At 37.7% G+C, this 17,500-nt stretch overlaps 2 protein-coding genes across 5 annotated transcripts in view; one reads left to right on the top strand and one right to left on the bottom strand.

Annotated features, from left to right (window-relative positions):
* Nucleotides 1-5,999, bottom strand: part of LOC106880492 (distal membrane arm assembly component 2) — a 6,679-nt gene extending 680 nt beyond the window's left edge. Inside the window, exons 1-4 of one of the 2 annotated variants that reach the window (XM_014930459.3) lie at nt 5,785-5,999; nt 3,584-3,744; nt 2,226-2,443; nt 577-739 (exon numbers count right to left, since the gene is read on the bottom strand). In XM_014930459.3, coding sequence (XP_014785945.1) covers nt 577-739; nt 2,226-2,443; nt 3,584-3,744; nt 5,785-5,865 — 623 coding nt within the window. In that variant the 5' untranslated portion in view covers nt 5,866-5,999. Of the gene's footprint in view, nt 1-576; nt 740-2,225; nt 2,444-3,583; nt 3,745-4,915; nt 5,049-5,784 lie in introns of those variants that run through there. The other variant, XM_014930460.3, reaches the window with a different exon arrangement.
* The window catches only part of LOC106880491 (cell growth regulator with RING finger domain protein 1), a 19,156-nt gene continuing 2,413 nt past the window's right edge, over nt 758-17,500 (top strand). Inside the window, exons 1-6 of one of the 3 annotated variants that reach the window (XM_014930458.3) lie at nt 758-1,307; nt 10,567-10,697; nt 12,293-12,467; nt 13,516-13,669; nt 14,876-14,983; nt 15,635-17,500. The exon at nt 15,635-17,500 is cut by the window's right edge and continues 2,413 nt beyond it. In XM_014930458.3, the coding sequence (XP_014785944.1) occupies nt 10,634-10,697; nt 12,293-12,467; nt 13,516-13,669; nt 14,876-14,983; nt 15,635-16,252 (1,119 nt within the window). In that variant the 5' untranslated portion in view covers nt 758-1,307; nt 10,567-10,633 and the 3' untranslated portion in view covers nt 16,253-17,500. Of the gene's footprint in view, nt 1,308-5,009; nt 5,142-8,268; nt 8,424-10,566; nt 10,698-12,292; nt 12,468-13,515; nt 13,670-14,875; nt 14,984-15,634 lie in introns of those variants that run through there. The other 2 variants (XM_089362814.1, XM_014930457.3) reach the window with 2 other exon arrangements.

Raw genomic sequence — 17,500 nt, 5'->3', positions numbered from 1 at the left:
AACTCAGGTGAGAAGTTAGGTAAAATATGTAAGGTGATGTCAATAACTAAAAACAAGACATTACCCAAAGGGAACACATTTTAAGGGGAGGAAACAGTGATGGAGATCAACCCCATAGTGTTTTACTGGGATATATTTTGATGATCCTGCAAAGCTGAAAGGCAGAGTTTACATAGGCAAGATTTTAATGTCAAAGGACAAAGATCAATATTCTATAATACATTAAATATACCAATAACTATTGAACTATTGAAAGCCATCCATAGATCTGGCACATGGTAAGATTAAATATAATAATTAATTGTTGGGTTCTTAAATGAGGGACATAGAATAGGGTTAGGGATAAAACATATTGATTAGCTAGAAGAAAGGCAACCCTCGTGATCCTTTCTAGGGCCATCAAGATATGTTATTCCTATGTTGGAGATCTGGAACCAAACAAACATTGCTAAGGGTACTCACAGGTGGTACTGTAATGAATGAAAGCCACTACACAACATCAAACTTTTGGCTACTAATCTATTATCATGTCAATGTGCAAAGAGAAAAGGAAAAGAAACAAAAGTCAATACTTACGATAGTTTATGGAGTGAGGCAATGCCTCTTTCTGAAATATTAGAGCAGCCACTGAGATCAAGGAATTCCAAAGTATCTCTGAATATGTGAAACCGATCCAGGCACCAATCATCAATGAATTCACAGTTCTTCAAACTTAAATAGCGAAGTTTAGATAGATTCGCTGCAACATAAACAATAGAATTCATTAAACTTTGGTTACTTTTTCTAAGGTTATTAAAAGAACTTTTATTCTTCTGTAATTGCTCAATCAACAAAATATTTGGAACAAAATCCACTTATTTCTTTGTCTTACTTCATATGACTTGCAAAACCCAAACAAGGTTTTCGTCCAAGAATTTGCATATTTTTTAATCAGACCAATGGAGTTTCTTCTTGCATTAGACTGCAAAAATTTCACATTGACTACATCAATCTCATACATGTTGCATCAACAAGTCTAGAAAGCCACATGAAAATGGCCGACTGAACATGGAACTTCATTAGCAGCATTGAAACATTTCCTTCTGCTTTAATTCATATCTCAAAAATTGGTAACAGAGTTTCCAGGGAGATATTTGGGATTAAAGTTGAGCAGCTTGTCTTGTGGAGATTTAGTCACATCTGTAACAATGGCATGAATGTAGGTGAAGGGTGGGGTATTGATATCACCAGCAGTGGAATTGGTACAGGTACCAGAACTGTGCTGTGAAGAATGAATATGTGTATTGGACAGTCAAAGAAGCTTGCAGGTAAGTATCTCTTTGCATGATTGATATGATTGTGTTAGCCTCTGTCCATATTAGGGAATAGTTCTCAAAAGAAAGGTGTCAGGAATTAATTCAAAGAATGGTTTCCACACTGAAAGTTTCTGGACACGTTGCTGAACTGGAGTTTCTTGATGCACATTAGTTTTTTAATGAGTTTCTTAATGCAGAAGTTGTGTCTACCAACAAAGGTAGAAGCTCTCTGAACTTCCCCCATCCCATTCTTATTCTAGTAGCTACACTTTCAGAGGTTCCTTCTCCACTGCTAATTTGGTCACCCAGGTAACAAAACGTATCTATTACCTCTAAGGATCCACCCAGACATTTCCTGTACACTCTTACCGTCACCCAAAGACTACTTTCTCTGTTAACCTACCTGTGACTCTTATGTGTCTGTAGCTTGCAATGGGTACACTGCATGCAGTTTCGACCTCCACCGTTTATTCAATAGCAAAAAGTTGTACAGAAAGACAATGAAAGAACCAAGGGAAACCACTCAAAAGGATGTGGACAGGCTCACCGCTCCTTAGTTATTGACCAAAGATCACAATTTTGATGCCTTGTTGATAAAATTGTTCATTTTGGTGATGCCAACAGAAACATTCTGCTGGAATATAAATGAGTGGCATGAAGGACAGAATGAGAGAAGCACAAAGAAGACATGAAACAGTAAAAAAGACAAGTTATGAGGACAACAGGACAAAGCATAAAGTATGGTAACAAAAACATAAACAAATAATACAGGTTTTTTGGGGTTTTTTTTTAAATGTACACAGATGGCATTTCAGCAAAATATATATATATATATATATATATATATATATATATATATATATATATATCCATATAAGATTATAACTTCAGTTAATTTACCTGACTGTAATCATGGAAGAAAGAACTTACCCAAGCAATCAAAAGCTTCATACATTAAGCGTGTGTTGGAAGCATCAATCCCCTCAACATACATGCTATCAATTTTATGTCTTGGCAACAAAATCTTATTCTGGATTGCTCTGTGCCACATATCATCATCCAAAAATTTAACAGAGGCTCCACGGGCCAAAAGAAAATGTGCTGAAGCCAAATCTGGACCCAAAATCTTGTGTCTTTCTGGACGAAATCTGCAAAACGATAGAGAAATGAAATGCTGGGATTTGCATGTTTCTTGGGGATTTGGTCTGGTGGGAGAAATGGTCGAGTGGAATTTTCCTGTCTAATTAGAGGTATGAAGATGTCAGGTAAGTTGTAAGTGTTGCTCAAGAAGACAACATATGAAATGGGTTGAAATTGATCTCCTGAGAAGAGTCTCGTAGCTAGAGAGAGAGGGAGGAAGGAGAGAGAAAGAGAGGATAAAGACAGAGCTTCATCAAAAGAAACAGGTTCAATTCCAGTTCTCAGTTTACAATTTCACTTGAAAAGTTGAAATGTTATTTAGACAAACTTTCATATTTAGATACAGTTGTAGTAATGGTAGAAGTGACGAGAGCAGTGGTAGTAGTAAGAGTAAAACTGCAGCAGAAATAAGGGCTGCAAAGTTTAGTAGAGAACCAACAGTGTTTGAGTGGAAGGACAAGTCATTGACCCCCAGTATTTGACTGGTACTGATTTTATCAATCATGAAAGGACAAAAAGCAATATTGGCCTCAGTGGAATTTGAACTCAAAATGTAAAACTGGAAAATATGTTGCTAAGCATTTTGTCCAGAATGCTAACAAGTCAGCCAGTTTGTTGCCTTAGCAACAGCAGAAGAAATAATAACAATAATAATAATAATAATAATAATAATAATAATAATAATAGTTAAATTTTGGCACGAGGCAAGTAATTTCTGGGGAGGGAATGAGTTGATTACACCAACCCCACTGTATCACTGGTACTTATTTTATGGGCAAAGAAAAGATGAAAGGCAAAGTCAACCTTGGCAGAATTTGAACTCAGAATGTGTGCACAGATGAAATGCTACTAAGCACTTTGTCTATTGTGCTAACGATTTTGCCAGCTCACTGCCTTAATGATAATAATAATAATAATAATGTAAAATGTCTGCAGTAGTTAAACTGTAACCAAAGCAGTTCTAGTCATTTATTGCTGCAGTCTTTTATTCAGACATTATGGATATGTGTACCAAGGAAAACAGCCACTGTGTCCTTCATTTTAGACATAATAAGGTCCAAGTTGAGTGACAATTGGCTGCTATTTCTTGTGATGATTGTTGGTGGGATTGGGTGGGGAGTGCAGTGATGATGATGATGATGACTTACTTTTGATCCTGCTGTTCAACATCTAACATTTGGTGCTTCAGTTTCACCATCAACTCCTCGGCTGTATATTCTGACTGAAAAAACTTCTGCATTTTTTTCAGATAACTCAATGACCTCGATGGTACTCGGAGGACTTGCCACAAACTAGGAACAACATGTTTCTACAATATAATACAAATATAAACACATTTACACTAAGAAACACAAATGAAAACAACAATACTCGATATACAAACCTCCACCAGTCTTCCAATCTGCTTGGGCCTGTCTCTTATCTTTTAAAACCCTATCTATACCACTATTCCAGCACCATTTCATCTTTTGTCAGGTCAAAGCTTTGTCCCAACCATTTATTTAGTCAGTGGCCTTCAGAAGATTTGTCCTGTAGAAATTCCTAGTTTCTCTATAAATCTCCATCACTTCTTATCATTTGTTTCAAAAAGTACTGTCTTGGATCAATATTTAATGGTTCTTTAAGCTTCCATAGTCTCCTTCTCCACTGTGGTTGGTGATAATATAGTGAGCCCAAAAAACTCTGATTAATTAAAAGTACATCATTAGCTTATTTCTAGTCAAAAAAGGACAAGAGATACAACTCAGAAATATTTATGAGTTACAAATAAAATACAGACAATGCAAGGCTTACTCACAAAAGATCTCTCTGTTCATCAACTCATTTTTGTCTGAGGGAGTCTAATAACAATGAAAAATGTTCACATTGTCACCCCTGCCAAAATGCTCACAATCTATTAAGGTGAGTTATTTTCTCTCATCTCACTCTTCACCAGAATCCATCATTTAGTTAACGATTGCGTATAGCTTTATTACATTAGAACTGACCTTTTTCTACTTTGGAACTGTTTACATATAGACATATTGAGGGCAAAGGACCACAGTTTGGGAGGAGTAAAGTGTAGGAGCAGGAAAAAATAACTTTGTGAAGAGTAGCTTTCACACAGAATTAATACACACACACCTGTAAGACAGGAAATTTCAGGTGCCAACCATAAAATCAAATTTCAAAAAACTGAGTAAGGAAATACAAAACCACATTGAATTGACTGAAATACATATATAATAAAAAAACCCACATTGAGATATAAATCCAAAGCTGAACAAAACATGAACATGGGCAAAGAAAGAAAAAAGAGGAAGAAAGAAGGAAAAAGCACCAACTGCTTCTATTGATCATATGCCACAAAGTTCAATGGAAGCAAGCCAGGACACTCGCTGCATTACTATGTGAATTTTCCGAAAGATACGTCCCCCCCCCAATTAAAAAAAAATCGTAACCTTGTGGTGTATGCGTGCGAGTAGAAGTAATCGGCTTACGTCGTTTGCCTTCCCTTGCACGAGTCTGTCCTGCGGAATCCGATCCTCGCGGCTCGCCCGACCCGAAGAACGCTAGAAATAGCAGCTGCTTCTCCCAACACCTGGACGATCGCTTGGCACGTCCTCTCCTCACAACAACCCGCTCGAGGCTCCCTCTGCCCTTCTTCCTCTTTCGGTCAGCTGCCCAGTTGCTGACGTCATACCACAAATCTATGCCGTTTGTAAGGTAATTTATATAAAATTTCATTAAAAAAAACATTTTCCTAAAGGTTATGAGGGAAAAACTCGGATCTTGTGAATTTTCCGAAAGCACCCCCCACCCCTGTTGGTTTGCGCGCATTTTTTTCATATTCGTTTCATACACATTTTTTTTCACACCCGTTACACTATTTTTAAAAAACATTTCTTTTCCGGGTAATATTGAAAACAATAACCATATTTTTAACGCTGTTTCGACCTAACGTATGAGGAAAGACAATTATAAATGTTATAGATCCCGATTGAAAAGTTATCAAAATACCAAGGAAAGGGCATGTTATTTCAACACAACACAAAGTGTGATGTTTCCGACATCACTATTTATTCATATACTATCAAAATCCTGATTACTACACCATCCTGTAGTTAGGATGTCTAATATAAAAGGAACAAACAACATATATAGAGTGAAGAAATTGCCATGACCTTAAAACGAATAAGAGAAAATATGATATTACAAGGAAAAATAGATGACAAGCAAAGAGAGAGCAAGAATTTACAGAAGGAGAATCAAATAAAACGCAATTCCTGTGAAATTTGCCCATCGTCTGCGTAATTTTCGCAAGATTTGTTCAGTTCTGTTTGTTTTATCTCCTTCCAAAGAAACTCACCTCTAAGAAGACAGCCATTGTTGTTGGAGGCGGTGAAGAACGAAAAACATCCACCATAGCAATTATTTCCACAAGCAACATCTACAATAAGTATGTTAACACAATATAAAATTTTACATGACAGCTTATTTGGACAGTTGTGTAGTGCAGTGGAAAAACTATCAGCGTTAGATTGAGGAGATACGACATAAATCTGCATTCTGTCTTGGGTGCACATTGGTTACAGCGATTTTCCCTCAATGTCTAAACATTGAGGGAAAATCGCTGTAACTTTTTATTTTTTCATTTTGGCGATTTTCGCTTTCGATAATGTGTTCTACATATCACGGTCATGCGATTCCCCCTATAAAATTAGTAGAAGAGAGATGTGAAGAGAAAGAAAAATATTAACGACATAAAGAGGGGAATTACGTGGTTAAAAAGTTTGTTGAAGAGATTGTTTGTATGTGTGTGTGTGTGTGTGTGAGAGAGAGAGAGAGAGAGAGAGAGAGAGAGAGAGAGAGAGAGAGTTTAGCAGAAGGAAGTTTTAAAATCATATAATTTATTGTGACTGGAAGTGAAAAGATGGAAATTGGCACAACGAAGGTTCCAGTTAATCTCATCTCGTCCCTCTCTCTCCCCTGCTTCCTTTCCACCACTCACGCCTGCTCCACCCTGGTGAGCAACATCCTCTCCTCTCCAACATGGACCAGTTCCAACAGGGAGTTGGATGAAGCTCTCCAACGCTGGAGGGAATTGGGCTTGTCTGCTCCTGGGAAGGTGGAGGACTATCGGAGTCAGAAAGCTTGGGACAACATAATTTCGAAGGCCACCTTCGACTCCCTCTTCATCCAGTCAGACCCGTTTTCAAGGTGTCGCTTACTGTCTGCTAGCACCAAATACTCAGGTGCCTGGATTGATGCCGTCCCTGTGGTTGTGCCAAGCTCCTCGATTCCACCTGAATGCTGGTCGTTTCGCGCGTCATACGGAGTTGAGCCTGATACTCAAGAGTGGCTTGCTCTGGACAAACATCCTCTCCATCTTGGAGCCATTTGGATTGTCCAGACGTAATGGGAAAAGACCTGACGGTCTCACCCTGTGGCCCTGGTCGCGAGGCAGATGCCTTGTCCTTTGCTTCTTCTCACGTCCTGGATGCTGCGGTCAAGGTGAGATCCACAGCTTCTGCTACAGAGCGGAACAAAATCCTGAAGTACCGCGATCTGCCGGCCAATTACATTTTCCATTCTGTGGCGTTCGAGATGTTTGGTGGGGTCGGACCACTAACTGCGAGAGGTAACTGGGAAGGCTCGCGAGGGCGCTTGGCTGTTCCAGCGCATTAGCCTCGCCATCACCCTTGGCAACGCTGCAAGCGTGCTGGTGTGCCTCAACAGCCATTAGAAAGGTTTCCCAGCGCCCCCAACTTTTCAACCTGAGCTGGTGAATTGTTTTGGTTTTTTCTTTCTTTCTTTCTCACCTTTTTTCTTTCTAGTTTTTATTTTTTTTCAGTAGTATTTTCTGTTTTGTCCAATTTTCTAATTTAATTTTGTAAAACTTTAACATTATCGTAATAAAAATAACATTGATTTTACAGTTTCAATAGAATTAAATACTAACAAATGATATGTGTATTAGGTATTGTATAGATTGTTATTGTATTTTCTAAATCATTTATTGCACTGGCAACAATAAGATTTATATGTCATGAAAATGTAAGCCATCCTTTCTTTCTTCAACAGCTCCTCTAATTATTTTTTTTCGCTTTGTGGAATTACCAGGGGTCCCGCTAGTACAATATTCTTTTTATTTTGTCGGGTTGATGAATATTATGAATCGAGAATCAGTAGTCATGTGAAGGTGAGAGTAATAGTGGTCGCAAGGGTCTCTTAAAACAAATGATTCTATACAAGTAATAGCTTGACTTCTTAAAAAAACAAACAAGCTGTGTTTGCATGGCTGGGCAAGCTCACATAGGTATATACAACATTCGTTATATATGCCTAAGCTATATATAACAAGTGTTATAACACTTGCAATCGTACAATTTCCCGCTCCAAACACGAATCTTTAAACCAATGTCGGTGGATTCTTCACCAACTCCAAACGTTGTTTATTCAGCTGTTCGATCAAGTGAATTCCTACTTATAAAATTAAAGTGCGAATGGTTGGGTATCCTTAACGTAATTGTGTCACCTTGACTTGGGGCAAGTTAGAGTGATAGAATATGACAAGAGTGGATCTTTGAAGTGCAGAAAGAAAAAAAATCGAGAGAGAACCACTTTACTAGCACTATATCGACTAGAAAGGATAAAACGCAAAGTTAATCTGGATGGCATTTGAACTCTGACAGCAGAGAGCCACAACATAAGATATTTTATTCGACGTTCTTCGGAATAATTCCCACTTGGCCGCTTTATTAACGACATAATTTTTTTAAAATTTTTGTTCTGAAACTCAATGAATTCCTAAATTCTGGTATTCATCAAGGTAGATAACTCCAACCGACCTATTGCCGCAGCAATGGCGTCTTCCGCCGAGTCGAATCCGAGCAACACTGGTCAAGACTTTAGCGCCAGTCTCTTGATTTTAGCCAACTATTCTAACTTCTATTCGGTTATAACAGTCCTTGTTTGCTTTATTATTACAGTTGTCTTCATACTCAGGTAATTCTATACACTCTTTTCCCAATAACCTGATGCAATTCTTTATTTTATTCCTTTAATATTTTCTTTCCTAAAAGAAAGAAACTATTTAACTTGGTAATCTTTACACTAAAACGAAAACTTGTTAGTATAACTGGCATCAAACCGAAACATTGTCAATTTGGATTGTTTTAAGAAAATACTATCAGACGTAATACAACAACAACAACAACAACATGCCAGGTTCACTGCTGGCTTTCGTCTCCCAGCCGAAACAAAATCACTTTTCCGCTGTCTTTGAGAAATATATGAACATTGAATCAAATAATTTATGATTTTAATGAAATCCCAGGGGTTCTTGCCTCAAAATAAAGAGAATACAAAAATCATTCGCTACTGGCATAGGGTGTGTCTAAAAGTATTTCATTAGATATTAAAATCGTGAATATCTCAGAAGATCCGGGATCGGAACAGAAGGAGAAATTGGGAAAATAGAATTTAATGAAATAATAATAATTATTATTATTTTACCTTTCATTCTTTCGGGGTCGATAAATTAAATACTAGTGAAACATTGGGTCGATGTAATCGATTAGTCCCCTTTCCCAAGATTTCAGGCCTTGTGCCTTTAGTAGAAAGGATTATTGTTGCTGTTATTATTATTATTATTACCATTATTACTCGGTGGTGAGCTGGTGGAATTGTTAGCATGCCAGGCAAAATGCTTAGCAGTATTTTATCTGTTCTGAGTTCAAATTCTGCCAAGTTTGGTTTTGCTTTTCATCCTTTTGGGGTCAATAAAATCAGAACCAGTTGGGCACTGGGGTTAATTAGATCGACTTACCCCCTTCCTGTTAAATTTGCTGGTCTTGTGTGTTAAAATTTGAAACTATTATTGTTGTTTTTGATGTTGCTGTTGTTAAGGTGGTGAGCTGGCAGAATTGTCCCTGCACTGAGCAAAATGCTTGTAAGCGTTTTGCCCATTTTTATGTCCTGAGTTCGAATGTTGCCCAGGTTGACTTTGTCTTTCATCCTTTTAATGTTGATAAAAAACAAAAAAGATAAAGTACCAGTAAAATACTAGGGTCAGTGTAATCCCCCTCCCAAACATGTTAGCCTTGTGCCAGAATTTGATGCCAATATCTGTTGTTTGTGGAAGGTTTAAATGGTAAGCATAGCAACAGCAGAGGTGACCATATAAAGGTCACCTGCTGGCAGAATTGTTAGACCGTTGGACGAAATACCTTGCAACATTCTTTTTGGTTCTTTGTTTTGTATTTCTTTCCATTCTTCTTATAATTGTCTTCGAAAAAACAATTTTCAGCTTGGAAAAGGATGACTACTTTTAAAAGAGAAACAATTGAACTCCCCCCACCCCTCCACTGCTACTTAATTAATTCAGAATTGTGTACAAATTATTGTAATATTTTGGGACATATCAACAAAAATCTTATGGGTTGCAGCAGATTTTAAAACAAGCCAAGAGAACAAGTGGAAGAATTTGAATTGTGATTCTTCATATTCTTGTGTATAAAATAGTTTGTTCCTTGTCAAATTTATTTTTGGTTAGTTTCAGGTATGGCTGTGTGCTAAAAAATTTGCTTCTCATCTACATGGTCCCAGGTTCAGTCCCACTTACCCATGGGAAGTGTTTTTTATTATAGCTTTGGGCTGGCCAAAACCTCGGGAATGGATTTGGTAAGTGGAAACTGAAAGAAGCCCTTCATAGATGTATGTGTGTCTGTGTTGTCCCTCACTGGTGTTGGTTTGGCTACATCCCTGTAACTTGGCAGTTTAGCAAAAAGATATTTGTTAGAACAGGTACCAGGCTTGTGAAAAAATAAACAATTACTGGGGTCAATTTGTTCAACTGAATTTCCTTAAGGCAGTACTCCAGTATGGCCTAATCTAATGACTAGAACTAGTAAAAGGCAAAAGATGTCCAATTACTTTGAGTTTAAATAGTGGCCAATGTTGTGTAAATTTCTTCAAACTCTTTGATTGACTGGTTTTAGTGTTTGGTGTTAAAAATTGAAATATGTTTTCTGTTTGTTAATCTGACTGTGGAATTGGTTAGGGTGAGCTGGGTTTGAGAAAGTAGAATTTCTCTCTGATTATTTAGATTATAAATTGAATTGTTTACAATATTTTACCTCCTTTTTAGGTTAAATGGAGATCATATTGCATTCAGCTCATCTGTTGTTGTGAAACATGTTATTCCTGAGCAGCGAATGGTTGGAATTCAAACCCCTTTCTCGCTACAGATGGACCCTACAAAGAATAGCTCCTTACTCTGTAAGTACATCTTTTTTTCTTCTATTTCTATTGATTTTTGAAAATAAAAATTGCACTTTGGAGCTTGTCATGCTAATTGAAGCTAATTCACCAAGGATTGGTTCTCAACCCCCTCTTGTTCTTCATAGTCCTCCAGGCCATAACAGAGGAATTTAAGACTAGCTGCACTTGGGAGTTCCTTTGTAATGATGACCTTGTTCATATAGCTGAATCACTACCTGAACTAGACACGAAATTTCAGGTGTGTAAGCAAGGTGTGGAATCAAAGGGCCTTAGAGTTAATTTAGCAAAGACCAAAGTCTTTGGAAATAGGAAAACAGACAAATCACTGATCCCTTCAGGGAGATGGCCCTGTTTGATTTATAGAAAAGGTGTTGGTAGAAACTCCATAAGGTGTAACCAGTACAAGCTATGGACACATAAAAAATGCAGCAGTATCAGAGGAAGATTAACCGAGAAAGCAGTGTTTGTGTGTGGCAGATGTACAGGTACAATAAACGCTAGAAATGTACAGAAAATAGACTAATTAGAAGTAGTGTATAGCTTCCATTACCTTGGTGACCAAGTCAGCAGTGGAGGAGGATGCTCTGAGAGTATAGCTACTAGAATATAAGAATGGGGTGGGCAAAGTTCAGAGAGCTTCTACCTTTGTTGGTAACAAAGGACCACTTCCTCAGAGTGAAAGGCAGATTGTATGATGCCTGTGCACGAACAACCATGGTACATAACAGTGAAATATAGGCTGTGAACACAGGACATGTAATGGCTTGAAAGAAATGAAGCTAGTATGCTTCACTGGACGTACAATATCAGTGTGCATGTATGACTGAGTGTAAGTGTGTTAAGAGAAAAACTGGGAATAAGAGGCATTCGATGTGCAAGAAAGAAGACTGCGCTGGTGTGGTCATGTGAAGCATATGGATGAGGACAGCTGGATAAAGAAGTGCTAATCTCTAAGTGTGGAGGGAATCTGTGGAATTGGTAGAGTCAGGAAGAGATGGGATGATGTGGTGAAGCGTGACCTTCAGTTGTTGAACCTCACAAAGGCAATAAGCAAATGACTGAGAAAACATTTGGTAATTTGCTTGAGAAGACAATGTGAAGCTCAGAGAAATCATAGTAGTGGCCAGTGTTGGTGACATGTAAAAGGCGTCCAGTATACTCTGTGGAGTGGTGGACATTAGGAAGGGCATCCAGCCGTAGAGACCAGGCCAAAACAGATGACTGGAGCCTAGCACAGTTCTCTGGCTTACCAGCTCCAGTCAAACCGTTTAACCCAGCATGGAATATGGACATTAAATGATGATGATGAGTACAACAATTTCTTTCATCTCAGATTTCTGTTTTGACTCTTTATTTTGACTCACTCTGTGTTTCTGGTGACTCTTATCTGACTTTAATCTCTGCTCCTTCTCTGACTAATCCAGTTCATCCTCATCATCATCACTTTTACTGGTTGACACAGTGGACTGTATAGTCATTGATATACCTGGATTATAGATGTGAAGGTCATGGTTGGAACATTGAGGAAAGTTGTACTAGCTGAAAGATGACAACAATAGACAGAATTCTGTTTTCTTCCTTCTCTATTTCAGCTGGTTTACATTGTGTGGTTTCAAGTTTGGTGCCAAGTCGTCTGTATAGCTTCTGGGGTGTGAACATCCAGGCTCTTTACCAAGAGTTCCAGTTACCATGGCAACAACTTCAGGAGCATATACACTCAGATAATTTCCTTGCTGGTTCATACGTTTGCAAAGATGAACCTCTCATGTATCCTTTTTAGTACATTACTATCTATGTTGAGAGAGAGAGAGAGAGAGAGAGAGAAAGACACACAAAGTAATATAATCATTATGAAGCCAAAACCCAGTTATGTATGAGATAGAGTCTAGTAATAAACTAAAGATTGGTTAAAGAGAGCTGCTAGGTAGATGATGTGGTTTTGTGTGTGTGTGTGTGTGTGTGTGTGTGTGTGTGTGTATATTAGAATAGAGACAGCTGATGAAGGGATATTCCAAGTGGCTTTCCGTTTTCCTATGTGTTCGTTCCGTTGTCTGTAGTTTATTGTTCTAACGTCCTGTACCCTGATATGCATGTATATACACATGTAGATGTAAGTATGTACATATATGTGTGTATACATATATATATATTCTTTGTATTATATATATATATATATATATATATATATATATATATATATATATATATATATATACAAATAATAGCAAGGGACACAACAAGTTTAGGATGGCGTCTCAGTAACTGGATTAACCAGTTATGTCCCTTGGAATAACTTTTACATCACCTGACACAGTTCTTTCCCTATTGATAACTTGTATATTGATGTTGCTATGTGGCTATATCTATATATCCTTCTCTATATCATGATACCTCTTTCTGATAATGTTTCTATATTTGGATATTCTCTGTGTGGCTTTATATCTGTATATGGTGAGAATGGGTGCCGGAGACTTGAATGGACAGTGACTTCTGCTATGAATTAACTTCAAATGTTAAACAATGATTTCATTCTCCCTCTCTGTTCTCTCAGTTTGCTAATATTTGTAGTTTGTAGAAGGTTTAAGTGATAAGCAATGAGTAGAGTTGACCTTATCAAAGTTACACTTCTCCTATTCAGTTGAATTTGTATTTTATGTCTCATGCTCTCTCTCTCTCTCTCACACACACACACACACACACACAGAGTTTGAATACTTTCTTCTACTTTGCATGTGTTTATGTGTGTGTGTGTGTGTGAGTGTCTTTAAAACTATTTGCTCAGCAGAATCATTTGATCCCTTAACGTTGATTAAAGATTAGACTGTTGCAGTGAGAAGCAGCTTCATTTACCAACGCCACAAGCTATGGCAGATGTTTCCATGGCAGCCAACTCTAGGACCATCTACCCCGTCGTGCTGTTAAATGTCTCGCGCAATTCCACACATCCTACTGATGGAAGCGTCCAGGTGGTAAGTTATTACAATCATGAAAGCAGGATCTGATTGTTATTTTAAATAATTACAGAAGCAATCATTTAAAATGTCACCCTCAAACAAAGGCATTTTCATATTAGTATCCATTATTATTATTATTATTATTATTATTAAGGTGGTAAGCTGGCAGAGTTGTTAGCACACTGGACGAAATGCTTAGCAATATTTCACTTGTCACTACATTCTGAGTTCAAATTCCACTAAGGTCAACTTTGCCTTTCATCCTTTTAGGGTCGATAAACTAAGTACCAGTTATGCACTGGAGTTGATGTAATCGACTGTTGCTTTCTCCAGATTTCAGGCCTTGTACCTAGAGTAGAAAGGATTATTATTATTCATTCATTTATAAAAGGGTGTGAAGCTGGCAAAATTGTTAGCATGCTAAACAAAATGCTCAGTGATATTTCGTTCGTCTTTATGTTCTGAGTTCAAATTCTGCTGAGGTCGACATTGCCTGTCATCCTTTCGGGGGGGGGGGGGTCAATAAAATAAGTACCAGTTATGCAATGAGGTTGATGTAATTGTCTGCCTTCCCCGTAACTTGCTGGCCTTGTACCAAAATTTGAAACCATTGTTGTTGTTGTTGTTGACCCCTAATATCAGCTTCTGTTGTACGGATCGATGATGAAAGGCATCCACACTGTCTTCTTTCCGTGTATCTATTGCCACATTATTTCTTATAACCTTGAAGATGGTGGAGTGGGATTTCAGAAGAGAGAGATTGCCTGCCATTTCTAGCAGCTTGAGTGACTTGCTCTATCATCAAAAGCTGTCCTAGTCTCAGCCGTTGTGTCACCACCTTTTCAAGATGTTAGAGTATAATTCGAGAGAGAGACATTTAGCTGCTATTTCTCGTTGTTGTAGCTACTATAGAGGCACCTTGGGTTAAAACGATGTAGCTACAGAGGTGGGGTGATGCTATTTTAAAAATATCTTTTCCCTTCATTTAATGTATCTGATGAGTTATAATCCGAATATTGTGCCCCCCCCTCCCCTTCTCTCAATAATCACTTTACTATTCAAAAATAGGCATATATACAACATTCTCCCTCTTTTTTCATGTCAATTTCTCTCTCCCCCCCCCACTCCATTGAATATGAAGAACCGAATAATAAAGACTACTTCTTCATATATTTCAATGTTCAATAAATATCGAATTGTGTTGTGTGCTTCCTCCACCAGGTGGCGATGCTGAGTGCTATCCATTTAAAGGATTCCGTTTGTAGTATGAACTCCTTCATTATCAACCAACACTTGAAAACCTACAACAACCAAATATTCAACCTTCAGGTGAGTCTAAAGTTTCTACCCCACCCCCATTGTTAGGTTGACTGAAAGAAGGTAGACAAGGGGTGGAAGCCATCCCAGAGAGACACAGGACTGTCAGCTTAAACCAATGCCATGACAATGTTGCTGTTTCATGCCTCACAATCTAGCTGGAATTATAATCTCTAATAAACACCTTGTTTCCAGTTGTTTTCAATAGTGATGGCCATTGGCGTTTTTCAGTATTTGAATATCTCATTGGAAACCTTCCGAGCCCCATTAATTAGTGGCTGTGTTTTGTTGTTAATTTGTTAATCTCTCCTAATGAACACAAGCTTAATGCTGCATTAGCTATTTGTGACTTATTCAACACATTGGCAACAAACACAGACCTTATCAGACTCGGTTTGATTCAGAGATTCCAGTTTGATGTGAGTTTGGAAGAGGGTTGGAATTGGTGTGTATCTATTGGTCTTGCTTCAGTGTCCATTGGAAACGGTCAATAATATGTTTTGGTCATAATCTGGAGTGGGATGAAGTGGAGTGAGAGTGGCAGTATAACTGGAGAGAGAGAGTGGCAGTGTAATGCGAGTGAGTGACAGTGTTACAGTGAGTGAGAGTTGTTTATATAAAAAGTATATCTGTGTCTAAACAATTGTATTGTTTTCTTTATAGCCCTTATTTATAGCATCATTGCCTGACGATGAAGGATCCCAGCAAACAACACACGTACCATCACCTACAGTTTCCCCAAAGCAGTCTTCAGAGAGTCCATTGACAGAGGATGTTAATACCAGTTCCTCCAGTACAACTGAAATGCCTTCTTCATCTGCATCTGGCATGAAAGATGTCACAGCTTCTTCATCTGAAGGGGACTTAGCAGCAACAACAACAACAAACGCTGAGATGCAAGCATCTTCTGCTGTCTGTGACAAACCAGCCTCAACAGATTGCAATGAGAGTTCTACTCAAAACGACTGTATCATTTGTCAGTGTGAATCTATCAGCATGGTTCTGCTGCCATGTCGACATGCGTGCGTGTGCAGGACTTGTTTTAGCAAGCTTGAACGTTGTCCCATGTGTCGTGAATATATACATTCCTACTTCTGTTTAGAAGATTCATTTCCCAGCTGTTACTCTTCAAATGCTACTTTGTCAACCTCTAGTCCAGTGCCTTATGCTGCAGGCCAAATGCACCGGCCTGCACCTCACATTCCCATGCAGAGACGCACACTGAAACAATGGCTGTTGCATGTGAATAATGTAGTAAATGAATATTTGGGATTCTGGTAAAACTTTGTTGTTTATTGCTTTCACATAAAGAACACTATTTCTGTCTTGAATTACTTTCTTGTCTATTGATGACTTGCAGACAAAGGAGACTTGAGGTTATTGTTTAAGATACTAATTATTATTATAATTCCTTCCAGCACATTTTCCTTCTTTTGCTTTCTCTACATATTTATCTCTCTTACATTCTCTTTCTTCTTCTTTCTCTCTCTCCTTTTCATCTTTCCTTAATTTTCTATTTTCCTCTGCTCCTTCTCTTTGTTTCATTGTCCCCGCCCCCCACCATTTCTCTAAGCTTGTCCAGTTCTTTCTCTTCTTTCTTGTCTTCTCTTAGTCATTGTATCTAAACCTTTCCACAGCAGCCAACTGTTTATAAACTGACCAGCAGAAACATGCTGTATCAGTGTCTTAAACATCAGTCAAATTGCTTTTAGCCGAGTCTTTCTCCACAATGCAACATGCTGTTTCTTGGCCCATTATTTTAAAGGTTCTTCTCATGTGGTTTTTCATTTGTCTTGATTTTTTTTACAGGGTGTACATATATATGTGTGTGTGTGTGTGTGTGTGTATATATATATATATCTTGATCTGTGTTGTATAATTGTTATATAACATACACACACAAACACGCACACATGTGCGCGTGTTTGTATATGTGTACACTGAGTTTGTTTGAATTTCTTGTTACAATACAAAAGAATGTGTTAGTAACAATAAGGTCTTCAAGGGTTACATTAGAGATTCTTGAATAATTCCATATATTTCAGATAAGATACTAAGCAACTAAGGAAAGCAGTTAAATACCAGTGCAATGTCTATCGTTAATTCGTAGGAGTTGTTGTCTTAATGGACCAACTTTAATGGAACAATCCAACAGCAAAATATGTCTTGTTAACATTTCTGACAAATCCATATCTTAATTGCTGTTAATTTTTGAGATAATTACACACTAAAATACTCAATGTAGTTTTTGCTGTTGAGGCAATTTAAAATAAGGATTTTTCTCTTTATTACGCATGCTGTTTTGGTTGTTCAAAAATTGCTTTTGGCTTCCTGCCTTATCTTAACCCATAATTAACTATGTATTCTTTAAGCTGAAATTTTTTCAATATTAGCTTTATTTTACCTCACACATTTAAACAAGTAGCTTTAGTTTAAACCTTTACATCTAGCAACGTGAAACTAATCTGCCTGGTTCTTGAAGCACGTATTTCAAGATTTCAATGTAACAGAATCTTATCACAAGTTTTT

Source organism: Octopus bimaculoides, chromosome 14 (genome assembly GCF_046866305.1).
Source record: "Octopus bimaculoides isolate indiv1 chromosome 14, ASM4686630v1, whole genome shotgun sequence".
Lineage (NCBI taxonomy): Eukaryota > Metazoa > Mollusca > Cephalopoda > Octopoda > Octopodidae > Octopus > Octopus bimaculoides.
The sequence above is the reverse complement of the archived record's forward strand: the minus strand, read 5'-3'. Positions and strand labels throughout refer to the sequence as shown.